General features: G+C 26.8%; 4 protein-coding genes across 6 annotated transcripts; all 4 read left to right on the plus strand.

Annotated features, from left to right (window-relative positions):
- The first annotated feature begins 1,940 nt into the window (after positions 1-1,940).
- On the plus strand, positions 1,941-3,695 carry LOC126904373 (transmembrane protein 50B). 3 transcript variants are annotated; one of them, XM_050683372.1, is made up of 5 exons: positions 1,941-1,959; positions 2,270-2,362; positions 2,432-2,538; positions 3,053-3,216; positions 3,280-3,695. In XM_050683372.1, exons 1-5 carry the CDS (start codon positions 1,957-1,959, stop codon positions 3,387-3,389), a joined length of 477 nt encoding a protein of 158 aa, XP_050539329.1. In that variant the 5' UTR covers positions 1,941-1,956; the 3' UTR covers positions 3,390-3,695. The 3 variants fall into 3 exon arrangements, with proteins under 3 accessions (XP_050539329.1, XP_050539326.1, XP_050539327.1); XM_050683369.1 differs by lacking the exon at positions 1,941-1,959 and adding an exon at positions 2,082-2,201; XM_050683370.1 differs by lacking the exon at positions 1,941-1,959 and having other exon boundaries at positions 2,112-2,362.
- A 1,483-nt stretch (positions 3,696-5,178) lies between these two features.
- LOC126904372 (programmed cell death protein 2) lies at positions 5,179-7,631 on the plus strand. The gene is made up of 6 exons (XM_050683368.1): positions 5,179-5,693; positions 6,268-6,359; positions 6,418-6,563; positions 6,785-6,899; positions 7,259-7,367; positions 7,426-7,631. The coding sequence occupies exons 1-6, from the start codon at positions 5,301-5,303 to the stop codon at positions 7,582-7,584; spliced, it is 1,014 nt and encodes a 337-aa protein (XP_050539325.1). The 5' UTR covers positions 5,179-5,300; the 3' UTR covers positions 7,585-7,631.
- Positions 7,632-9,281: 1,650 nt separating this feature from the next.
- Positions 9,282-11,225, plus strand: LOC126904737 (neuroguidin). The gene is made up of 2 exons (XM_050683956.1): positions 9,282-10,171; positions 10,247-11,225. Exons 1-2 carry the CDS (start codon positions 9,447-9,449, stop codon positions 10,437-10,439), a joined length of 918 nt encoding a protein of 305 aa, XP_050539913.1. The 5' UTR covers positions 9,282-9,446; the 3' UTR covers positions 10,440-11,225.
- A 2,124-nt stretch (positions 11,226-13,349) lies between these two features.
- Positions 13,350-21,213, plus strand: LOC126904116 (zinc finger protein 507-like). Its single transcript, XM_050682840.1, has 6 exons — positions 13,350-13,713; positions 18,732-18,964; positions 19,149-19,299; positions 19,383-19,514; positions 19,586-19,854; positions 19,971-21,213. Exons 1-6 carry the CDS (start codon positions 13,592-13,594, stop codon positions 20,876-20,878), a joined length of 1,815 nt encoding a protein of 604 aa, XP_050538797.1. The 5' UTR covers positions 13,350-13,591; the 3' UTR covers positions 20,879-21,213.
- The last annotated feature ends 1,861 nt before the right edge of the window (positions 21,214-23,074 follow it).

A 23,074-nucleotide genomic window follows, 5' to 3' on the forward strand; every position in this document is an offset into this window, starting at 1 on the left:
ATAAATATATATTTTTTTTTATTGAAACCTAGGATATTTTCTTTTTATTTGTTATCATTTTTTTAAAATCTAACACTTAACTTACTCATAGAAAGAGATTGAAAATAGCAAAATTTGCACAAAAATTTAACTATTGTAAATGTTTCAGAAACCTGACTTTAATTTTTTTTTGCTTTTTGAAAGTCGAAAAAGTAAATTATAAAATTTAAATTACTTTAAATTGCCAATTTTATCATTAGACGAAAACGACGAACAGTTACAGATTCGGAAACACTTGTGTCTTACACGTTTCGGGTACGAGGTTCAAATCCGCCTGTGGCATTAATATTTTGCTTTTTTTTGAGTTAGAAAAAAATTTTCAAATAATTTGATTTTTATATCTTTAGATTCAATAACTTCAATAAATATCAAAGATCTTATCACTATAGTCTCCTCTCGTGAGAGGAAATTTTTTATTCATGTTAAAATTATTTTACTGGGTGGCTTCGATTTATTTTTCCAACCCTCACTTAATCTACTTTTCTCAAAGATTCGTCAAATGATTACAATTCGTATTTGATTGAAGATATTACCCTCAAAAATTGAAAAAAAAATCCCTTAATCAAATAAAAAGTAGCTTAAACAGCTTTATCCATACAAACAATTAAAATCATTCATTTTTAATATTTTTAAAGTATTTATTGTCGAATTAGATTGGATATGATAAAAATATTCAACTGCGAAAGTAAATAATTTTACTTTGTAATTTATTAATTTTTTAACTATTTGTGAGTTACTAACAGTCTATAATATTTGAAAGTTTTTGGTAGCATGTTGCTATATTAATCATAAATCTAAAAAAAAAAACCCAGCACAGGGGGGTCGCGGCACAGTTGTGACGTGGTATAGTTGGATCAAATATAATGATATCTGACAGTGATTAAAATCACTATCAAAAATAAACGCTTCGATGCAAATCTTTAGATAGTGTTTAATTTAAAAAAATGTTTTATTCCAAAAGCTACTTGATCTGCTGGTTCCTTATTAATATCTCGATTAAGATAAAGTATGTCAAATGAAAAAGGGTTTATTAAAAAATATTATTTCTCATAAAAAAATTGTGTGGATCCATAAACTTTTCAATAAGTTATAGCATTATAAAGTTAAATATAATATAAATAATAAAATCGAGAATTTTCACACGAAAATAGCATTCGGTAGCCATTTTCGCCGTGAAGACAAGTCCAGAGGTCAAATTTTTTTTTTTCACATTAAAGTATATTACATTAGCTTTAATTTAAGATATATATAAAAGTGTCAGACCTTCCGGAACATTTTCAAAAGTTAAGTTGAAAAAGTTAATTTTTTGTGAAAATGTTGAAATTTAAATCTCCCCCTGTGGGCAGAAAAAAGGTCAAATTTACAAAAAAAATATACTAAATAATAGGTAAAGATATCAAGCATCTATAAAAAAAAAATTATATTCATATGTTCATTTTTGAAAAAGTTACGGCAGTTTTTAGTAAAAAAAATTGAAAAAATTTCGAAAATTAGCGATTTTTAAATTTGTAATTTTTTTGGAGGTTTCCCCCATTTACGGGGAACGAGGGAANTAGTTTCACCTGAATTTAATGGACTTTTACAATTATAATCAAATTTTATAATACGCTCAATTGAGTAGATCTTTTTAAATTTTTTTTTTTTTATGGGTTTTTTTATTTAATGTTAATAATTAAAATTAATTCAGTTCTGCATATTTCAATTGTAGAATCTTTTTAAACACTAAACGTTAATTAGAAATGTTCACTATGATTTCTATTTAAGTTATCTATAACGATAAAAATGCAAAAAAAATCGAGCTTTTCTGATAAATTTACTGTAAATAGTAATTATAACATTTTTTAACTGCATATTAATCTTATCAATACTATTTTGTTTCTATTTGATGATGTCAATTTGCAAGTTGAGCTAAAAGTTATGGTAATAAATTCATTTTTTTTTTTTATAATAAACTTTCACTTTAAAGGAAAAATAAAGGTTTAAGGTTAAAAATGATTACTCTGTATATATTTATATATACATATATTTATGTAACTTTTGAATGATATGAGAATATTTGATTAAATCCTATTTGTTATCTATGGTATAAAATAACAAAATTTCTCGCTCGCTGAATGTTTACTGAGATCGTTTTTTGTCATTTAAAATACACTTCTTTGGAAGTAAATATTAACATTATAGTCAAAAGTTGAAAAATTTCCTTGATAATTAACAAATATTTCTCATGGAGTGTTTAGATAATGTAAATTGGGGAAATTGCTTATGGTTCGAAGGTGGAAATGAGAAAAAAAATGTCATTGCTGGAATAATATCTGGTATATTGGTATGTATTTAATTGTTAACTTTTTTTAATTTAATTAATTAACTTTAGTTATTTTGATGATTATTACAGTTTGCTACTGGATGGTGGTTGATAATCGATGGTATGGCTGTTAATCCTAGTCAAGTATCTGGTACTTATCACATTTGTGGATTGGTTGGAACATTTTCTTTCTTTATGTAAATTTTTATTATTTATTAAATTTTATTTTGATAGTGTTTTGTTAAATAAAAATTAACACTTATGACTTGTATTCAGCAATATACATTTCTCAATTTAATTTAATAACTTATTTTCACTTTTGGCTAGAAATGTTGTTTATTTTTATTTTTCTGATTATGTGACTATAATTATAATTATATATACTTCAGTATACTGTTGTGAATAAATTTAAAAACAAATTGTAATACATAGTTGGGGTAGAAATTGAGAGCGCTACAGTTCCTCTAAAGTAAAAATGTAATAATTATTGTTTGATCTTTGAAGGTAGTTGATAATATCTTAAATAGTATTAAATCAATTTTAAACCATCAAACAACAAAAATGAGCAAACTATATTTTTGAGAGACCCTAGTAAATCGATTTTTATTTATAAAAAAATTTATTAACCCCAATTAAAAAATGTCTTATACACTACTCTCTTAATATAACAGGGTTTACATTTTTAAAAAATTGTGTTGGTAATTTTGTTAGGGTAAATGTAGTATCCAATTCACAAATACGTGGTGAAGCATATTCTGGAGGATGGTTTGGACCAAGAGGTGCTCGAAGTTGGTTATTTATTGGATTTGTATTGGGATTTGCAGCTTTAATTGCTGCTAGTTGGATATTTTTTGCAGATTTTGTTGGTGCTAAAGGTAGTATTTTTTTTATAAATATAATTTTCTTTAAATAGTTATGCATGCATTTTGTGTTATCAGGATCATCAAATCCTAATATGACAGTTGGACTCGAACTTTTTTTTCAAAATATTTTTATTTTTGTTGCTTCTCTTATTTACAAATTTGGACGTGTTGAAGATCAGTGGTAAAAATTCAACAATATTTTATATTAAGTGTATTTATAAAATCCAAAAATTTTGTATTCTAATAATTTATTCAACAATAATACTATAAAAATAATTATATACTTATACTATAAAGTATATAAATGTTTATATATATATAATTTAAAATGATAAGTGAAAAATTTAAGGTCAAACATTTTTATTTCATTATTTAATTAGTTTATTTTGAGTGTTAATTCAAATAATTTTAAATTTAAGTATAGATTATATGTGTTAGATTATTACTACTATTTATATATAATTAGGTATTTACTATTAAGAATGTCTTGATCATATATTTATGGTCCATCAATTCCAGTTGATATTAAATTTTAAGTTATGACCCCATAATTCAATAGCATAGTTTTATGTTCTTCTAGATAATTTATAGTTTAAACTCAATAAATAATCTTAATAAAATTTATATAATGTTGTTTGTCTTATTAAAAAAAATAATTTTTAAATTATATATTTTAACTTCAATATATAAAACAATAATTTATATAATATTATTAATATAATATATAACTTGCAGCTTGGTAGTCTAATAAGAAATAAGTTTTTAAAAATAAATTATATAATCTTATATTGTTTATTATGGTAGTCTTTGATAGTGTAGTCACAATTTGAACAACATAATTGAGCGTCCTGGATTCAATCTTCCATTTCAAAAGCATTTGTTTCATATAAAAAAATAGACAATTGTTTTTATTTTTGGAAAAGTTTAAATGAAATTTGAGAGTGTAAGTCTACCTGGATTGTGTCTATAGTAAGATTTATTTGATTAAATATTTACAGTAAAATTTAATGCAGTACAATGTATGTTATAAAATTTTAATGAAGTCTTATCTCCGAATAAACAGTCAAACTGACTGATACTTATTTATTGTAAGAGGTCATGCACAAGAAACCCTTTTTCTACTTCTTTTTATAAAAATAAAAAATTATTCTCTAATATGCAATCATTTTTTATAATGAAAGAAGAGAAAGTTATGACCCTATCTTTGTCCCTGAGACTAGATAGACATTTATAATTTGATCTATTATGGTGATATTTTTTTCCTGGATAAATTCATCTAGATATAATAAATGTTAATGTAATATAGTTTTTTTTTAGAGAAATATATCATAATTTTATTGTGTATTAAAACACTGTATGTATTTAGTCAAATATTTTATGTTAAAATAAACTCTTTAATTTATTAAAATGTATTTAATTCATTGACAAATCAAAATAAAATAATAGAAAATTAATAGAAAAAAAATCTTATGAAAATTCAAATTTTATTAAAACATGTTTTTGTAACATATTACGTAATATATTATGTTACACAGTATATATAAGTATTGTGTGGAAACCAAAGTTTAAAAAAAAAATTATAAACTATAAGCACAGTACCTATTGATCAGTGGTGTATTTAAAAGAGGCACTGAGGCATTCGTTTCTTTTTAAAATTGTTATGTTAGTAAAAAAATTTATGTTCCCCTATATTGCTCATAATTAGTATAAAAATAGAAGCTTGTGAATAGAAAATTTCGGGTGCTTCTTCACTCATATGAATTTTTAAATACTTTTTCGCTATAGTGCTTAAATGATAATACAATATGCCTAGTTACTGTAATTTAAAATAAATAAAGAGTAATATTTATTCGTAGAACAGAATTTTTTAATCAAAACATTATTAGTTAACAATTCACTAACTAAAGCATGTCTTGCTGCTATCATCTGATAACATTTTTATTATCAGAAAAAGGGAAATGGTTTTATTATTACACTTCTTATCTTGATAGAAGGTTTTAATCTCACGTGGTTAGAATTTGTTTTGAATCAAATTCCGGAAGAAAATTGTAATTAATTATTGTTACTATAATTTTGTTTGGCTAAAATAATTTATTATGGCATCAGTCGTGTTAGGAACTATTAATAGAAATGCTTATGTTGATAAGAGTAAACTTACAAGTCGATTTTTTCCGTCTAAAGTTGGTGGAAAGCCAGCTTGGTTGGACCTAAGATATATTTTGGAGGCTGAAAAAATGATATGTACAAAGTGTAAAATTCCACTCGTATTTTTGTGTCAACTTTATGCTCCAATAGATGAACCTGGTTTTCAAGGGCAATGCTTCCACAGAATGTTATTTGTATTTTTTTGTAATGATTGTATAAGTGACAGGACATTTTTAGTGTTACGATCCCAACTATCTATTAAGAATGATTACTATTCAGATGCTCCACCTAAAGTCAACGATCCTGAGATAACATCTGAATCATGGGATGTGAAACTTTGTAAAGTATGTTAAAAGTAAAATATTTCAAATATTAAGAATATAAATGTCCATTTATATGATAAATTTTCATTTTTTATTTTGATATTTGAGTTGCCACATATCATTTAACACTATTCGTAAAGTTACATACAAATTTCTTATATTAAATTTAAATAAATAAAAATTAGTATTATTGGATTTTTAAAAAAGAGTACTTGCTTTGATAATTTAAAATTAGTTTATTCTCTACTTGAATAGAAAATGTTTGGTTTTTAAATTTCTCCTTCTAAATTTTGTATTTCATTAAACTAGTACCTATTTTTTCACTGAAAGATTCATCCCCCTTTGTAAAATATCTTTTGGAAAGTATTGATGATTTTTATTTAGATGTCTTATAATAATGTATTATATTATTATACTAAAATATTTTATAAGTATAGCAATACTATTTTAGTTTTATTCAGTATGTGTTTCAGTAGCAAACAATTAACTTAAAAATTAAATTTAACAAATATAGCTTATTTTTATTTAATTTTTTAGTAAAATATATCATTTAACAATTTTGGTTATTATGACTGTTTTTTTTTATATTTTTTAGATATGTGGTTGTAAAGCTACTGTAGAGTATGAAAACATGTATTGCAGTTTGTATCATAAAAAATTTGATATTAGTAGCGAATCAACAGATAAGTAATTAAAGCTGTCTAGATAATTATTTCTATAGATGCTTATTAATTTAATATTGTAGAAAAATTGTAATTTTACCAGAATATGAAATAAATGAGGATGTAGATGATGGTTCTAGTGAAAATGATGATGATGAGTCTTCAAATAATGATGAAAGTTCTGATGAATATTGTGAGGACACAAATAATTCCATTGGTACTCTACATGGTAATATTATTAAAATTTTCAAAAATGAAATTATAAATACTTAAATTTACACAATTTTTTTATTGAGTTTCTCAGTTTGGTAGATATTTGAAAGAATTAAACTTCCATTATTTTTATAAGATTAAAACTTATTTAATTTTCTTAAGCCAATTAATATATTTTACATGATTTTATGAAACAATTTTTTTGCATATCTAATTTTTACTGTTCTATTTCTTTAGATATAGAAAATATAGATGAAGCTTTATTAGAAATGGCATATAGTGGTGATAAAGATGATGTATATTTTGAAAAATTCAAAAATACAATTGCTTCTGTCCCAGGACAAATCATCAGGTAATCTGGACATCTGTTTATTGTTTAATACTGTTTAAGAATATAGGAAAATAAAAATTTGCAATTATTACTTGGATAATAATTGATTATAATTATTTTACTTAGGGATTCTTGAGAGGAATTAAAGGGTGAATTTACAATTTTGTGATATTGTTATATATGTTAGATCATTATATATGATGTTAACATAATATATATGTTAACAACTTTTACTCAGTAATAATTCTATACAACTATTAATATATTTGTTTGAATTCATTTCTGTGAATATAGTATATTTATTATGTAAAATCTATAATTATTAACAATTAAAAATTATTCATTAATATTTGCTTTTTATCCAAACTTTTACTTTGAAGGTATGACCGTTTGGGAATACCATTATGGATATGTTCAAAATGTATTCCTCAGTCGAATGAAATCCCTCCTTGTTCATATTGTGGAAGTGAAAGGCAATTTGAATTTCAAGTAAAAATAATTAGAAGTTTATTTAATATGTAATGTTTAATAAAACTTTAAATTTAAGATAATGCCACAAATATTGTATTACTTGAAATTACCAGAAATACCAGCAAAAGAATCATTTAATTTTGGTGTATTAGCTATATATACATGTCCAAAAAGTTGTAATACCAATAACAAACAATATCAGGAAGAGTTTTTATGGCAACAAAGTGCTTTGTAATAATCATTTGTATTGAATACTATTAAATTAATATTATTATTCATGTATTCATTGTGTTTACTAAATTTATTATATACCCCATTAAAGCTGGAAAGTTAGAACTTTCATATGGTATTGATCACCAATTTGTTTTTTATCATTACTAATAGGTTTATAATAGTAATCATATAGGAGGGGTCCAGGATCCAATATTCCAGAGCCAAACATTTCTTGTAATAGTTTTATTAATATACCATGATAAATTTTTTCCCTTTTAAATTTAAGTATTCAAAAACAACCCAGCACAGTGAGAATGTGGCATAGTTGGGTCAAGTATTATGATATCTGACAGTGATTAAAATCATTATCATAAAAAATGCTTCGATGCAAATCTGTAGATAGAGTTTAATTTAAAAAAATTGATTGATTATTCCAAAAGTTACATGATTAGCTATTTCCTTATTAATATCCTGATTAAGATAAAGTATGTCAAATGAAAAAGGGGTATAAATATTATTTTTAATAAAAAAATTGTATTGATTCATACACTTTTCAATAAGTTATAGCATTTAAAAGTTAAAAATATAAAAAATAAAATTGAGAATTTTCACACAAAAATAGCATTTGGTAACTATTTTCACTGTGAAGACAAAATAAAGTCCGAAATTTTTTTTTGTTCCATAATAAAGTAAATTACATTATCTTTAATATAAGATATGTATAAAAGTTTGAGTATCCGGAACACTTTAAAAGTTAATTTTTTGTGAAAAAGTTGTCATTTTGAATTCACCCCTGTGAGCAGATAAAGGGTCAAATTTATAAAAGAAAATATACCAAATGATAGGTGAAGACATCATGCATCTTTAAAAAAAAAAAAATTATATTGATTTAATCATTATAGAAAAAGTTATGGCAGTTTTAAATAAAAAAAATTTCGAAAATTAGCGATTTTTAAATTTGTAACTTTCTGGGAGATTTCACCCATTTACGGGGAACGGGGGAAATTTTTTCATTTTTTGATGGTAATGTCTTTGACTAGATTTGTGATCTTTTGACGTATTGTTGAAGAAATCGGTTCGGCGAGAGCTGAGAAAAAGTGGTAACATACACAAAAAAAACACATCAAGCTAATATAAGAATTTTATATTATGAAGTGTTATTAATAATATTAAATAACATTAATATTGTTAAATATTAATTACTAAGTGATTTGTTAACTACGATTCATTCAAACCATGTCTAAATGTAAAATTATATACTCGTTAATTTCAGAGACTTGGCTATTCTAAAGTAAACTGATGAATAAGATTAATAAAAATATTATAGAAATTTAATTGTAATTTATCAACAATAATAAATGTTTGTTTCTATTTGATTACAATCAAATATTTCTTATTTAAATTTAAATAATTCATTAATATTATTACATTGAAATATTAACTTATTGCATTAGAAAGTTAAAAAGTTATCAAAATGCTATTTTGATATTAAAACCACTATTGAAAATTTTTGGCTACTACTGTTTATGGATTATCAATATAAATTAATATATAAAATATGTCACCTTAAATTTTATTAATTTCAAGGTAAATGTATTAGTGTATATGAAAATTATTGGATATAAATCACTGAAACTGAAATAAAATGTTGGTAACACTTTCTATTGACTATTTATCCGTGATAACAACTGCCGTATCACTGTTTTTAGACGACTTATGTGTGTTATCACATGTCTCGGTACACGTGATCTTATAGTGATGCTTTTCATATATTATTTATTAAATATTTTTCGTAAACGGAAAAATTATAATAATATTTATAAGCAAGTGTTTTTCATATTATTGTAATTTATAAAATTCTGTCTCAAGCTTATAACACTGATTATGGAAGAAGATGAAGATGGTCAAATAGATGCCCTCACTGAAACTAAAAATCTTTTAAATGAGATAAACACAAGTGTGCTACTTGCTAAAGAACCTATTAATAAAATTATAGAAAAAGAGCAAAATATTTTGGAAGGTATTAGTTTATTAGATGTTAAATACCATACCTTACTTAGTTATCTTCAAGATTTAACTCATGTTATTTTAAACAAGTGTCAATTTAAATCTATTCAAGACATTGCATCAATTGATAGGCTTGTAGAGCAACGTACTATACTTGAACGAATAAGACCATTGGAATTCAAGATTAAATATCAAATTGATAAACTTGTTAAAACTGCTTTATCTGGAAATTTTGATCCTAATGATCCTAGTAGATTTCGTGCTAGTATTAATGGGTTGGGAGACGTTGATGATGTAGAATATGATGAATCTAATGAAGATGATAACAATCTTACCAGTTCTAAAAAATCTAAAGGTGGAGTATATGTTGCACCTAAAGTCACAGCTGTTCCATATGATGGTGATGAATCGCGGACTGTGAAGAAACAAAAAGAATTTGAAAGAGCTAAAAAGAGAGCATTACAGAGTTCCGTTATGCAAGAGCTTAGAGAAGAATATGCAGAAACACCTTTAGAAGTTCAAATTAATACTGTTGGATTAAAAAATAAACAATCCAAATATGATTTTGAAAGACAAAAATATGAAGAAGATTATTTCACTAGGTAAGTAAATACATATTAATTATTGTGGTATATTAATATTATTTTAATATGAGATATTTTTTTATAAATCTACAGATTGCCTGTTACCAAGAAAGATAAGCATAGAGCTAAACAATTATCATCTATTACTTTAGGTAAATTAGGAAAAGAAGTAACTCACTTTGAAGATACTTCTGCACTTGGTGGCCATTTTAAAGAAAAAGATGGAAATAAACGAAAAAAGAAATTTAAAGGAAAAAAAAGTTTTAAAAAGAAGAAAAGATTTTAAATTTATACATGCACATTCATGTATACACAGACTATTATTTTTTGAAATAAATAATTTAATTAATAAAAAATAAATTTAAATTAGAAAAATATACTCAATTTTATAACATAGCAGTTCCTTAATTTTAATGATAAATACTTTAACGATCTATTTATAAGTCATATAAGGCTAGTTAAAGGTGACTTTCCATGATTACAGAAAATCATAATTAATATATATAAATATTTTTTCAGATCAAAGCCATAAATACTTTCAATTATATTTTTACTCATAATCAGCTAAAACTGAGTAAATATATTTAATAGTAGCTTGTCAACTGAAAAATTTTATTTGCTAATAGAACTTTAGAACTCATAAGTATGCCGTTCTTAGTAGTAGTGTAAATTTTTCGTTTTGTAAGATGAAAAAATAAATAGTTTTTTTTTGTTAAACTTTACACTATCCTATTTAAAGCGAATTTTAAACAACATTTTTTAAATTCCATTTTTCTTTTTAAAATAAGCTTAAAACAATAGTAGTAGTATATTTTGTTCATTATTGTTTTAAAAATTATTTTTAACCTTTTAGTTCGATATGCTTTAAAAGCGTGTTCTTTTAGTTTTTTTTAACAATATTTATTTTTCACTTTTTAGTTTTTTATGACATCGCTGTCGCAGTCACCGAGTGTTTATTGTCAATTACGACTATAATTAAATATAATTTTATGTATTGCCAGCCAGTGTATTTATAAACTCACAACAATGTGTCTTGCTACCATTGATAATAAAGACTATATGCTTGTTAATATCGTCATAAAAAACCAATTAGCTACCTGTATTTGTAATCTCTTATGTATTAAACGTACATGTAAAATTATACACTCAAAAAAATTTGAACCTTTAAATGTTTATATCTAAAAAACAAAAAAGGAGAGTTACTATCAAACATATAGGTGAAGCTAATAAAAACATGTTATAAAAATACAGAAAGGAAGGGATATTATACAGGGTGTTCAGTAAGTCAGGAAACGGGTTTCTATTGTTCTCATTGTTACAAACAATGTAACAATTGTTACAAACAACCACCATGGGGGTTACTCTATTAATATATAATAATAATATAAACCGGTAACGAGCAAGTTGATATTTCAACACTATACTGATAAATTTAATATTAATATATTAATATATATATAGTAGCGTTATTATAGGGGGTTATATCCTCCCCTTATGACAAAAATAAATAACACGGTAAAGATACAATTTGTTTTGTTTGGTGGAATAATAAGAATTTGTCTTATGTATAGAACAAAATTCTAATTATGCCATTAAGTACAGGATGATTTATTTATAATAATTAAACGAAAAATAAATTGAGAATTTTTTTTTTTTTTGGTTTATTTTAGGTAGATGTTTTTCTCAATTTATCAATTAAGAAATTTGTTTTGTTTACTCCTTATACTATGTAAGAGTGTCAACTATATTTTTTAAATAGCAACATATACAATTAGGGTGGAGTGAGGTAAATGTAAACGAATGGGGTAATTGTAAATTCATCTTTTCTGCTAGAATATTTAATTTTATTTTAGATTGAAGAGTTCCGGCCCTTATATGTGTCCGTTATCATATTAAATGTAAGTTCAAAATAAAAACGTGTGTATATATCAAAAATTGCAATTACCCCACTTCACCCCAACTTGTATTTAATAGATAATGTTCCAATTAAGAAAATAACGGGTCGATAACAAATGTTGGTAGTTATAAATATTTTATAGTTTTGGGTGGAGGTGAGACGTAGATGTTCTTATTATTGACACTAGTCATTTACTGGTTGGGTTTTTTCTAAAACGCTTTTTTTTTCATATGACAACATATTATGTTTTGCCATTTGAAAAAATAATCTTGACACCTCTATTAGGTATAATGGATGAACATAAAAAATACTTGGTGATTAATAAATTGAGAAAAACGTGTATTAAAAAAACCCGAATTAAAAATGCTTAATATTATTTTGATTCTTTGATTAATTAAGTGGTTCATGATAAGTGAATAACCATGTTTATGTGTCGACAGCAGTGGCCAACAAATTAAACTATCAAATATTTGATCAACTGACCAACATTCAATAATTTGATTGACTAGGGTATGTTCTTTAACTGCCTAATGTTACAGAGTGGTCAAGTTGAAATTACAATTAATAATTATTGATCTGGCGTATAAAATTAGCGTTATGGATATACTTCATATTAAGTTGCAGATTCCAAAATGTCATTTTTAACTACTTAACTGATTTTTCCGAACCTAATTGTAATTGTAACGATTTATTTCATACGTTTTTTTTTTTGTTTCTCTGAAACCTTTAAAATTCAAGGATTGGTTATAATACCCCTTTTAATTTGTGAGTACATACAATGATATTTTGATACCATAATATAGTTTCATTTTATCCTTAGATTTTATACTGCGAACTTGTGGGCGTCCAATTCAGAAACTTGCAATTTTTTTCTGATTGATAAAAATTATTTTGCCACTCTTCCTTAGATGTTTGAGAAATGGATTAATTCGATGTAATTTTATATATCGAATTCTTAAATAAGTATTGCTTTCTCACGAAATAAATCCCGGGGCGCGAGACAATTTAAGTTTATTGCTTTTCTAGCGTTTATTTACAAAGGAGCCGACAACACCGTATTATTTTCACACAAGTGGCAGCTTTGCGTTTTTTATTCTAATAGTTTGGCTCGCGTGCTTCATAGCTGACTATGAGGTTACTGCATTGGATCGGCAAGCCATGTGTTCGTTTATGATTCAGCTTGCGTCCAAGGTCGTCGGCGGTTCAGCGTTATTTATTTTCGCCTGTTCCGTGGCCGCCGTGACGCCTACACGTCCATCTACTGTGTCGCGCGCCGACGACGTGTGATCTCTACACCAACGGCTTATATCTGCGGTGGACAACGGCGGCGGTGTCACGTTTCCGAGGCGAACGCGTTAGCCAGCTCTGACGGTGCTCGGCAGTACGTCAGCGTTTGCGGCCGCGGTGGTCACGCGATGAACGCCTGTCCGCGAGCTGGACATTGAACGACAGGCCAGTGCGCTTGGGCCATAGAACTGCCGCTTGCGAGCCGAACCCGAAAACCGGGCGAGCGGTCTGTGCGAATATTATGCTTTGTTATAATGGACAAAGTCGCCTCGTTGGTCTACGACGTCGCCGCCGCCGCCGCCGCCGTCGTCGATCAGTCGGACCTTAGCACAAACGACACGACGGCAGCCTCAGATTTTTATTGTAACGCTTACAGGTGATATATGTAGTAATAAAAATTGCACGCACTGTCTTCACGCGAAACTATTTCACACTAAGTTTTCGATCCAACTGTTTTCGGAATTTTATTTGTTGATATTTTCTACGTATTTTAGGGTTCAAGTGTAGGGGTTCACATTGTAAATGTGTGCGACATTTTTATTTGTCTCGAACGCGGAAGAGAATAAATGTTTGAATAATAAGGGCGCCATTTAAACGAACAGTGTACTGTTAATAAGAACGAATTGTCGCTTTGAGGTTCGATTTATGTGACGCACCTGCAAAAACTAGTCGTATAACAGATTTGGGTAATTTCTACAAGAAAAATGGCGACTTTCGCAAATCGGCCCACGCGACTCAACAGATTCTTCCTTTCGGTATATGACGTCATCCTTTTGCATTATACAACGTAGTAGAACTAGTTAACATTGTTGAATTATTGATATTGAAAAATAATAAATACTTTACAAGGCTCCAGTCGTCAATATTGTTTGAACAAGTCTAAAACAGCAAAGAGAGTATCTAGTTTTGAGATAGTGTACAGGCTATAGTGATAACTAGCGTAATTATAATATAATATCACTTTTCAATGATTGATTTGATAAAAGCCAACTCAAAACATTTTCGGCTTTACATTATTTTAATGTTTACTTACGTGTAAAGAATTTCTTAACATGTGGGTTTTGCATTTAATTATTTTAATTTTTCGATTTACCATAAGATAATATTTATTTCTGTATAATCTTTTGATGATCTATTCGTTTTATAAGAGTACGGGAACATTAAATAATATTTATTAAAGTATTTTCAACCACTTCTAGTCATAAAATTTTATAAGTTATTTTTATTTACTCATTGAGGAGATTTTGCGTTTATAGGGACTTAACTCCGTACTGATGAATTTGCCTTACGCCTACTCATCTGATTTAAAAACCAAAGAAATCAAATGAGTAATATTTTATCTTCTGATGTTATAGTCAAAGAATTTGTTTCATTTCTAGATTATGGTCGCTGTATTTTCATTTTTGGCAAAGTTACAAGTGCATTGAGTCACACAAAATAGTAATTTCATTTCATTAAACGAGTTACATTAGGTAAAATAGTATTTCAGAAAAGTTATGTCTGTTGTATTTGAATAATTAACGGTTAATATTATTTTCATTTTAAACTTAGATAACTATCACTGCGTATCATAATAACCACTTTGGTAACACATAAAAATAATTAGTGAATATTTGGACATTTAATTATAATTTCATAGATTGACCTTAATACTATAATATAATTTAAGATGTAAATTATAAGATGTTCGTATCCTTAGATAAAAAATTGGAAATAACAACTTGGAAAATAAAATTGGTTAAAGAATATTAATTCACTTACATATTTTGTGAGAAGTTTCATCATAGTAATTAGTCTTATTTCACTGTCATTGCCAGTAAAATTTTATTTAAAATTAGTATAAGATAAGTTTGAATTTATTTTTTAAAGAAAATATAATAGGCAAAATAGGCGTGTTTACCGGAGTCGCTAAGGCACTCGTTGTTGCCTTTGATTGGTCTAGTTTTATTGAGTTCGGTTGTTTACAATTAATACTCAATATAAAAAATTATACATATTCATCATATTTACAATAAATTTAAGAGAGGATTATCATACTTCATCTTATATGATTTTCAATTTGAGTTTACTAAATAGGTTTTTAAGGGTATAGGAGTCGTATAAGAAGAGTCATTGGTTGGTACTATTTTTGCTGTAGTTGATTTAAATCGCTGTCAATGTCTGTTTTACATGTACATACGATCGGATGATTTCAAAGTTTGACTAAACAGCACAGTGCAACAACTGAGTACATTTTTTGGAATTTTTCAGGAAAAGCTATTTTCAGAAAAAATGTTTCATTTAAAGCAATTATAACATGTTTGTTTTAGATTAACTATCTCTACAAATAACAGTATTATAGAACTTGTTTTTGTACTGTATTATCAAAAAAATAATTTTTAATATTTTTTTGAAAGAGTTGGACTTGTCTGATTATTGAACTGAGTCATTAAATTATTTTTTAGACTTCTTCAAAGTCGTGTTAAAATTCGACATATGCCAAAAAACAATTTAATACAAATTTAAAACCAATTTTTTCTAAATCACACAAAGTATTAAATTCAAGCGTATGACCATCTATCATGTTATCAAATAGTTGTTCTCACAGGGTAAATGGGGTATAGTACCCTCCACAATGAAAATAAATATTTGGTAAAGGTGCAATTTGTAGAGATAGGAAAAAATTATCTTATGTATATGACCTCTTAAGATGAAACCCTGACAATGCCACTGTACTATTTCCCTAAGTTCCATATTATTAGTTTTTTCTCACATTTGCATATTTTTGTAAAAGCACAATAGATCTAAGAAAAACTTGATTAATCATTTTTTATGGATGTTCCTATAAGTAAATTTATTATTAGCTTTCACGAATATTTTTTCAGAATAGTCATGTTTTTAAACTAGTAATTTAAAATCATGATAATTTTAAATGAAATTAGGTAAGCGATGCTTGCTGCAATCTTAGTATTTTATGTTAATCATAAACTACTGGTGGGATTTTTAAATATTTGGATTACAATAAAGTAATTATGCGCCATGACGACTTCAGATTTTATCATGATTAATTAATATGGTATTTAGAGGTTTTTAAATAGTAATATCTAGATTATGTTGGCTATGAATAAGTAAATTCATTTTTAGAACATATTTAAGGAATCTATAAAAATTATAAACTAATAGGTTATCAAACAATCATTTAAAAAAATAGATAATTCAATTTATATGTTAATCAGATGTATGTTTTCGAAGTGATATGAATAATGATATTTCCTGTCAAACTCATGTTTAAGATAAATTGTGACAATTTCGGAACCATATTGAGGGTCTCAATTTTGATTTATTGGATGATCAGATTTTTATAGTTGGAAACGGCGACATTTTTTTTAGAATATTTTTCTTTTTATGAAATAGCGATGAAAATCCGTATACCAGATGTACAGAGTTAATTAAGGTAAAACGACTAATTGTAATTTAAAACCGCTCATTTAAGTATATTAATTTTCAAAATAAATTTTGTCAATTTTTCAATATTTGTACACCAGAGGTAAACTACTTCATGTCATATTCTTTTTTTTAAATGAGGTGTTGGTATTTGTAAAATGATTATTTAATAATCATTCCAAAAGTAATTTCAATTCATTTTCGAAAAAAATGTAAAAAAACAAGTAGGTACGACTTTTTATCTACGTACAAACGCAACAAAAGTAGTATAATTTTAACTTAGTAAATAAGTTGATCAAACGTGTAAAATCTTATGCAGATCGTAAATCACTCATATTTGTTATTGTAAAGTAGTATACGTTTTTGCGTTTAATGTATTTCAGCGAAAATCTGAACATTGTGTTTTTATGAATTTTGAAAATATAATAAAAAGCTCTCATTACGACTTAATTATTTTTTTAATGAGAGCGTTCAACAAAACTGTTTATTCTGCTTAAAGTTAAGATTTTTTATGATGTATAGAAAAACAAGAGCTGCCATTATGCTTTTATTATTTAAAACATATTTTATTCGTTTGGCAACAACAACAGTACAGTAGTGACATATACACAGAGAGAATAAATTAAAAGTTGTTGCCAAACATAATGTCGGAATGTCTGTTGCTCGACTTTTAAATGTTTTAATATGAAGTAAAATTCTTAATTTTTGAACTATATGAATTGGTCATTTTTTTTCTATAATTTAATATTATTCAAGTGATTAAAAATGTAGTGAATATTCTTTATAATCAATAATATCAACGTTCTCAGTTTTATGCTAACGTTATTAACTTGTTGCAGAGTTCATCTCCGGAACGATAGTTACACGTGCAAGGTTATAATTTTTTTAACTTGACTAAACCCAAAATAAACCAATTATTTAATATCTTTTGAAGCAAGCCATTGAAAAATAAAATTTAAAGTTATACAATAAATAATGTTAAGTATTAAGCTTAATATAAGTGTACTTAATATACTTTGGTTTTTAGAGTTATTTTTGATCGGTTAATTGACAATAGTGTTGATTTCATAAGCGTTTGGTGGAATTTGAGGTATGAACTACTGACACAAGACGTTATTTGCTGATATCCAAACTCTGATTGACCTCGCCTACTCAGTATTTGCTTTAGAATTACTATTTACGGTTAAGTAAACCGAAGTTTACAAAAATTAGGACATGTGTGGTGATACTTAACTAACATTATTTTCGAATATTATTATAATTGATATAATATTTAAATGTTACCATATTATCGTTAAAAATTGTTAGTTTAGTCAATCTTCTTAAAAATAATTTATCATGTCTTACTTTATATGGCTGCGGATATTTATAATTTTTTGTCCAACACTTGGGTACTTTCAGAGTTACTATAAAGTTTAAATTGAATTCAATTAAGACGTTGGGGAAAATTAAAAAAATATTCTCTTATGATGCGATTTAAGTAGATTTAACAAATACCACAAAATTATTTATTCTATTTAAGATGTTCGTAATCATCAATCCTTCATGTAAATAAATAAATTTATGTGTTTTGAGAATATAAATCTATAACACTTGTTTATGAGCACAATGACATAAATTAATAAATTGTAATTTTATATATTATATAGTTAAATATATTGAAACAAAAAAGTTTTTTTAATAGTATTTGAATTGAAGTTATACTCAGATTTTACTATATACTAGTTTAACTGAGTTAGCTTATTTATATGAGTTTATTATAAATTATTTATGTTGCATCAGAATTTGAGCCCAAGACGAAGTTCAGATGTACCATGATGCCTTTATTGAATTCGTTACAATATTATCTAAAAAACCTGATAGTATTTGATTTTGAATTGTTTTATTAAGCATAGTATAAAAATTCGATTCATTAATTATTAATATTAGTGTATATTTTAAACCAAAAATTGCTTTTAATTTTTGCCATAGCTTTATCCAGTGCAATCTCCAATCAAATGATTTAATACACAACGATGGTGAGCAAACATATGATTCCGCATTACAGGATGTTTTCCTGGACGATTTATCTCAAAGTTCATTTAGCAACGATACCCCACCTGACCAGTCGGACACTAACAAGAGACATAACTGCGAATTCACCGGCTGCAAAAGGACGTACAGTACAGTCGGTAATTTACGCACTCACATGAAAACCCATAAAGGTACTTAAAAATTATTTTTTATAATTTTCATCCTATAATAATTATTTTGGAAAGAAATCATACTCATAAAAATCTTTGCTAAGGCAGTAATTATTCAATTAATAATCTTTTGGAAATTCCGTTTAAATCGTGTTTAAAATTTATTTCTTAAGCGTATCTTGTCATTAAAACTTTGTTGATATAGGTGAATATAGGTTCAAATGCAATATAAGTGACTGTGGTAAACCGTTTCTAACCTCTTACAGTTTGAAAATTCACGAACGAGTGCATACTAAGCAAAAACCATTTGTTTGTACAAAAGAAGAATGCCAAAAGGCGTTCAACACTGTTTACAGGTATAGGTTTCTATATGATAAGCTCTAATAAAACACCAATCCCGTTGAAGATGAGTCTACTACAGTTTTTTGTTTTAGTACAGGTTGCGTGCTCATCAACGTTTGCATACAGGTGAAACATTTGATTGTATGCAAGCCGGATGCGGTAAATGTTTTACGACATTCAGTGATTTGAAAAAACATTACCGGACACATACTCAAGAACGTCCTTACAAGTAATTATAAATTCTATAAAAATACATATTGTTCAATTAGGATTTGTTAATACATTTTTTTTCGCCAACAGATGCGTGGAGGAGGGTTGCGGCCGAGCATTTACTGCTAGCCATCATCTTAAAACTCACAAACGAACACATTCAGCGGACAAATTGTATACTTGTGATAGACCTGACTGTAATAAGTCTTTTCCGGGCAAAGCTAGTCTTAAAACACATCAACGATGTCATGACATTTGGGACGAATCTGAAACGTTATCAGATTTTGCTGACGATCTGCTCCAAAACTTGGACAACGACACGCTTGCCAGCACAGGACAAGAACTTTTAAAATTACAAAGTATACCTTACATATGTTTTTACAATGTTTTTCTATATATCTAGAGCTGTGTAGTTATTTGAAAAGTAATATTATATTTTTGTAACGCTATATAACAATGTTTCGTTATTATTTAGGCCAACTTGTTATACCTTTGTCGAAAGCCAACATAATGGCGCTCAGACAGCCCGAAGCAGCTGAAATAGAGGTTGAGGCATACTTATCTGGAAGTGCCATTCAAGCATTGACAAGAGGGTCAATGGATTCAAAAGCAACGGTGCAGAAAATGATTTTGGCTGAACCGGGTGACGACATGCCGGCCAAAATGTCGGTTGACTGTAATATCGACGTACAAAAGATGGGACAAGATGCAAACGGCATGATTAGCTTATGTGTGATGGACAATGGCGAAGTAATGACCAGCTTATTAATGATGCCAGTGATCAGCAACGCTAGTTACGAAACAGTGTTAAACGAAGACGATAGTCAACCGCCAGCAATGTCCATTGCTACAGAAAGCATTCAAGATTTACATTTTGCCGAGCCAGTCATCCAGCATACAATACATTCTGATGCCATCGTGGCTGCTACTGCCATGGAAATATCCGAGGATGGTTCGTCTTTAGACAACGTTGGTCTTATACCGTTCCAAGACATTTTGGTGTCGAAACCGGACACAGACTTTGCTGTGTGCACGCCCCAAGTGAAACTCTGTGATGACTCCATTGAGGAGCAACTTGAACAAATGGTCAGAAACTTGAATGCGGAAAAGCTTATAATGAGTATGGCCGAGGATTGTGGTGACATTGGGCTACTAGATAGTTCAGTGGCTTCGCTAGTGGTGAGTCCACAGCTAGAAGTATTTGAACCAACATTTCCCGAACCTGAACTAAATACTCTAGTCCACAATTGTACTGCGTCTGAAGAACCATGTTCCGAAAGCCATCCAGTGGCATCCTGTTCCATGACTGTAGCAAGTAACACACGTAAACAACTCAGAAAAGTACTCGAACACAGACGCCCAACCGGAATAACTCAATACTAAGTTAAACTAATTATATTTTTATGTTAAAATAATTTTTTTACATTTTTTATGTACACCATGATCACTAACTTAGATACTAAGTGAATATTATATGTTAAACATACTGAAATACATTTCTCGAAATAACGTTTAATCATTACAATTAAAATATAAATTTGTTGTTAACTAATAAAATAAGAAATATTAGATTATATGATGAACCTTTTTTTCATAATTAAAATCTGTGTGGTCAATTATGTTGGCTACATTTATAAATTAAGTAGACCGTAAGCCAAGATTATAAAATTCTACTCAAATTATGATTAAAATAAATAAAACATTTGTATTCGTTTTTATTTTGGAAATTGGAACATACACAATTTAAAGTGTCGTGGATACGTTATTCTGGACGCTTTCCAAAAAAACTGTCGTAAAAATTATAATACACAAAACATTATTGTAATTTGGCTAAGAGTAAAATGGTTTTGAAGTAAAACTTTAAATTAAGTTTAAAAGCAACTTAACATATTGAAGAGGCTTATGACTATAACACTGAAACTAATTTTTTTTCATACTTTATAGTTGTATGTGGTATATTAATATACTAATTAAGTAATCTTTATTAAAGAAGATAAAATATTTTAGGATGAGTCTCAAAATCAGCTTTATGGCATATTTATTATTTTGAAAATAATTAAATTCTGTCAAGTGATTATTACCAGATGTTTTATGAATATTTTTATACTTCTAAAATCTGACAATTTTTAAATCTTATTATTATTAAAATTATCTCTACAAAATTTAAAATCAATCTCGTGATACTACTAAGATGTAACCCAAGCTAAAGAAGTTTGAATTTGACTATTTCTTTTTAAGAATTATTGTCAGTTACTTTTATAACATTGAAAAAAAAAAAGATTATTTACTTAAAATTAATGTTGAGTGAATTATCTGCATACAAAATAGTATCATTGTAACATCAATAAACTCTTTTATTCTAAGCAGGGCAGGATTAACGCACATATTACTAGCAGAGGTAGCAACATTTCAGTAGTGGTATTTTAACATTTTAAAAGTTTTCATTAAAAAAATAAATAAATAAAAAAAAAGATTATTAGAAATACATAAAAAATTTATACAAATTTTATATATAAAGTTTACTTTTTCTTCTCAACTTGGAGGTAGCGTGGTCGATAAGTATATATCAAGTAAAATCCCATGCACAGGTGTGTTTGATAACTGTACAATCATCCATTTGAATAAAAATAATAAGAAATAGTAATTTTTGAATGGAATAAATTTTATAATAATATTTCCGCTCACAAGGAAAAATTACTTTTTAATTATAATGATATGATAAATAACTTAATTAATAAAAATAATTTCGTTTAACTTCAATTCTTAGTATTCTACACTGAAACTAAAACTTATAAATTATACTAGCTAATTATTTCCATGAGGTTTGTTAAATTTAGAATAATTTAAATAAACTCTGCCGATATTTATTTTAAGATTGAAATCATTGCCCTCCATTAAACAATTAATTATTTTTTAGGTCAATTAAGTGATAAAAAATATACTATTTTTAGTTTCCAAACGTTTTATTTAACAAAATAAAATAATAACTTTTAATTTTAATTTTATGGTTTCTTTTTCAATAATAACAAAAATATAACAGTACATTTTTAGTACTTTTTTTAACATGTGTTAAAAATGATCTTAAAATTATACAACAAAATATAGTATTCTCTTTAAAGAACTTTTAAGGTACGTTAAAAACATTAATATTTATATCCTTATGAGTTCTAAGTAATTAATTTTGATATTTGTAACAAAAAAACGATACTGGTTTATAATATAAATTATAGTATCTATTGAAATAGTAAAAATGTTTACATTTTATGTTAGATATCAGTTTGTGTATAAAGGCTATTAAACGCTATATTGCTTTAGTAGAAGAAAGCTTTTTTAAAGATTTAAATAATTTACAAATATTAATAAGAATTTTATTAGTTTATAGTGACAAAAAACTATAAGTAATATGTTGTTAAACGTTTGAACATTTTAGAAACGAGAAATAAAAAATACACTCGTATCCTTTCTCAGATCACGAGAAAAAATCGCGTGAGAAGTATTAAAAATATTTTGAACCGAGAAAATAATTTAGGAAATATAAATATATCAACTAACCCAGAAGAAAATCTTGAACCAAATAAA

This window comes from Daktulosphaira vitifoliae, unplaced genomic scaffold (genome assembly GCF_025091365.1).
Source record: "Daktulosphaira vitifoliae isolate Bord-2020 unplaced genomic scaffold, ASM2509136v1 Scaffold_4, whole genome shotgun sequence".
Classification (NCBI taxonomy): domain Eukaryota; kingdom Metazoa; phylum Arthropoda; class Insecta; order Hemiptera; family Phylloxeridae; genus Daktulosphaira; species Daktulosphaira vitifoliae.

Excerpts from the sequence above, each read along its gene's own strand:
- LOC126904116 (XM_050682840.1), top strand. The coding sequence starts at position 13,592 with ATGGACAAAGTCGCCTCGTTGGTCTACGACGTCGCCGCCGCCGCCGCC. Across the intron at positions 18,965-19,148 it reads TCACATGAAAACCCATAAAG|GTGAATATAGGTTCAAATGC; the intron begins GTACTTAAAAAT and ends TTGTTGATATAG. Across the intron at positions 19,300-19,382 it reads GCGTTCAACACTGTTTACAG|GTTGCGTGCTCATCAACGTT; the intron begins GTATAGGTTTCT and ends GTTTTAGTACAG.
- LOC126904372 (XM_050683368.1), top strand. The coding sequence starts at position 5,301 with ATGGCATCAGTCGTGTTAGGAACTATTAATAGAAATGCTTATGTTGAT. Across the intron at positions 5,694-6,267 it reads GGGATGTGAAACTTTGTAAA|ATATGTGGTTGTAAAGCTAC; the intron begins GTATGTTAAAAG and ends TATATTTTTTAG. Across the intron at positions 6,360-6,417 it reads AGTAGCGAATCAACAGATAA|AAAAATTGTAATTTTACCAG; the intron begins GTAATTAAAGCT and ends TTAATATTGTAG.
- LOC126904737 (XM_050683956.1), top strand. The coding sequence starts at position 9,447 with ATGGAAGAAGATGAAGATGGTCAAATAGATGCCCTCACTGAAACTAAA. Across the intron at positions 10,172-10,246 it reads GAAGAAGATTATTTCACTAG|ATTGCCTGTTACCAAGAAAG; the intron begins GTAAGTAAATAC and ends ATAAATCTACAG.
- LOC126904373 (XM_050683369.1), top strand. The coding sequence starts at position 2,154 with ATGTTTACTGAGATCGTTTTTTGTCATTTAAAATACACTTCTTTGGAA. Across the intron at positions 2,363-2,431 it reads GAATAATATCTGGTATATTG|TTTGCTACTGGATGGTGGTT; the intron begins GTATGTATTTAA and ends TGATTATTACAG. Across the intron at positions 2,539-3,052 it reads GGAACATTTTCTTTCTTTAT|GGTAAATGTAGTATCCAATT; the intron begins GTAAATTTTTAT and ends TAATTTTGTTAG.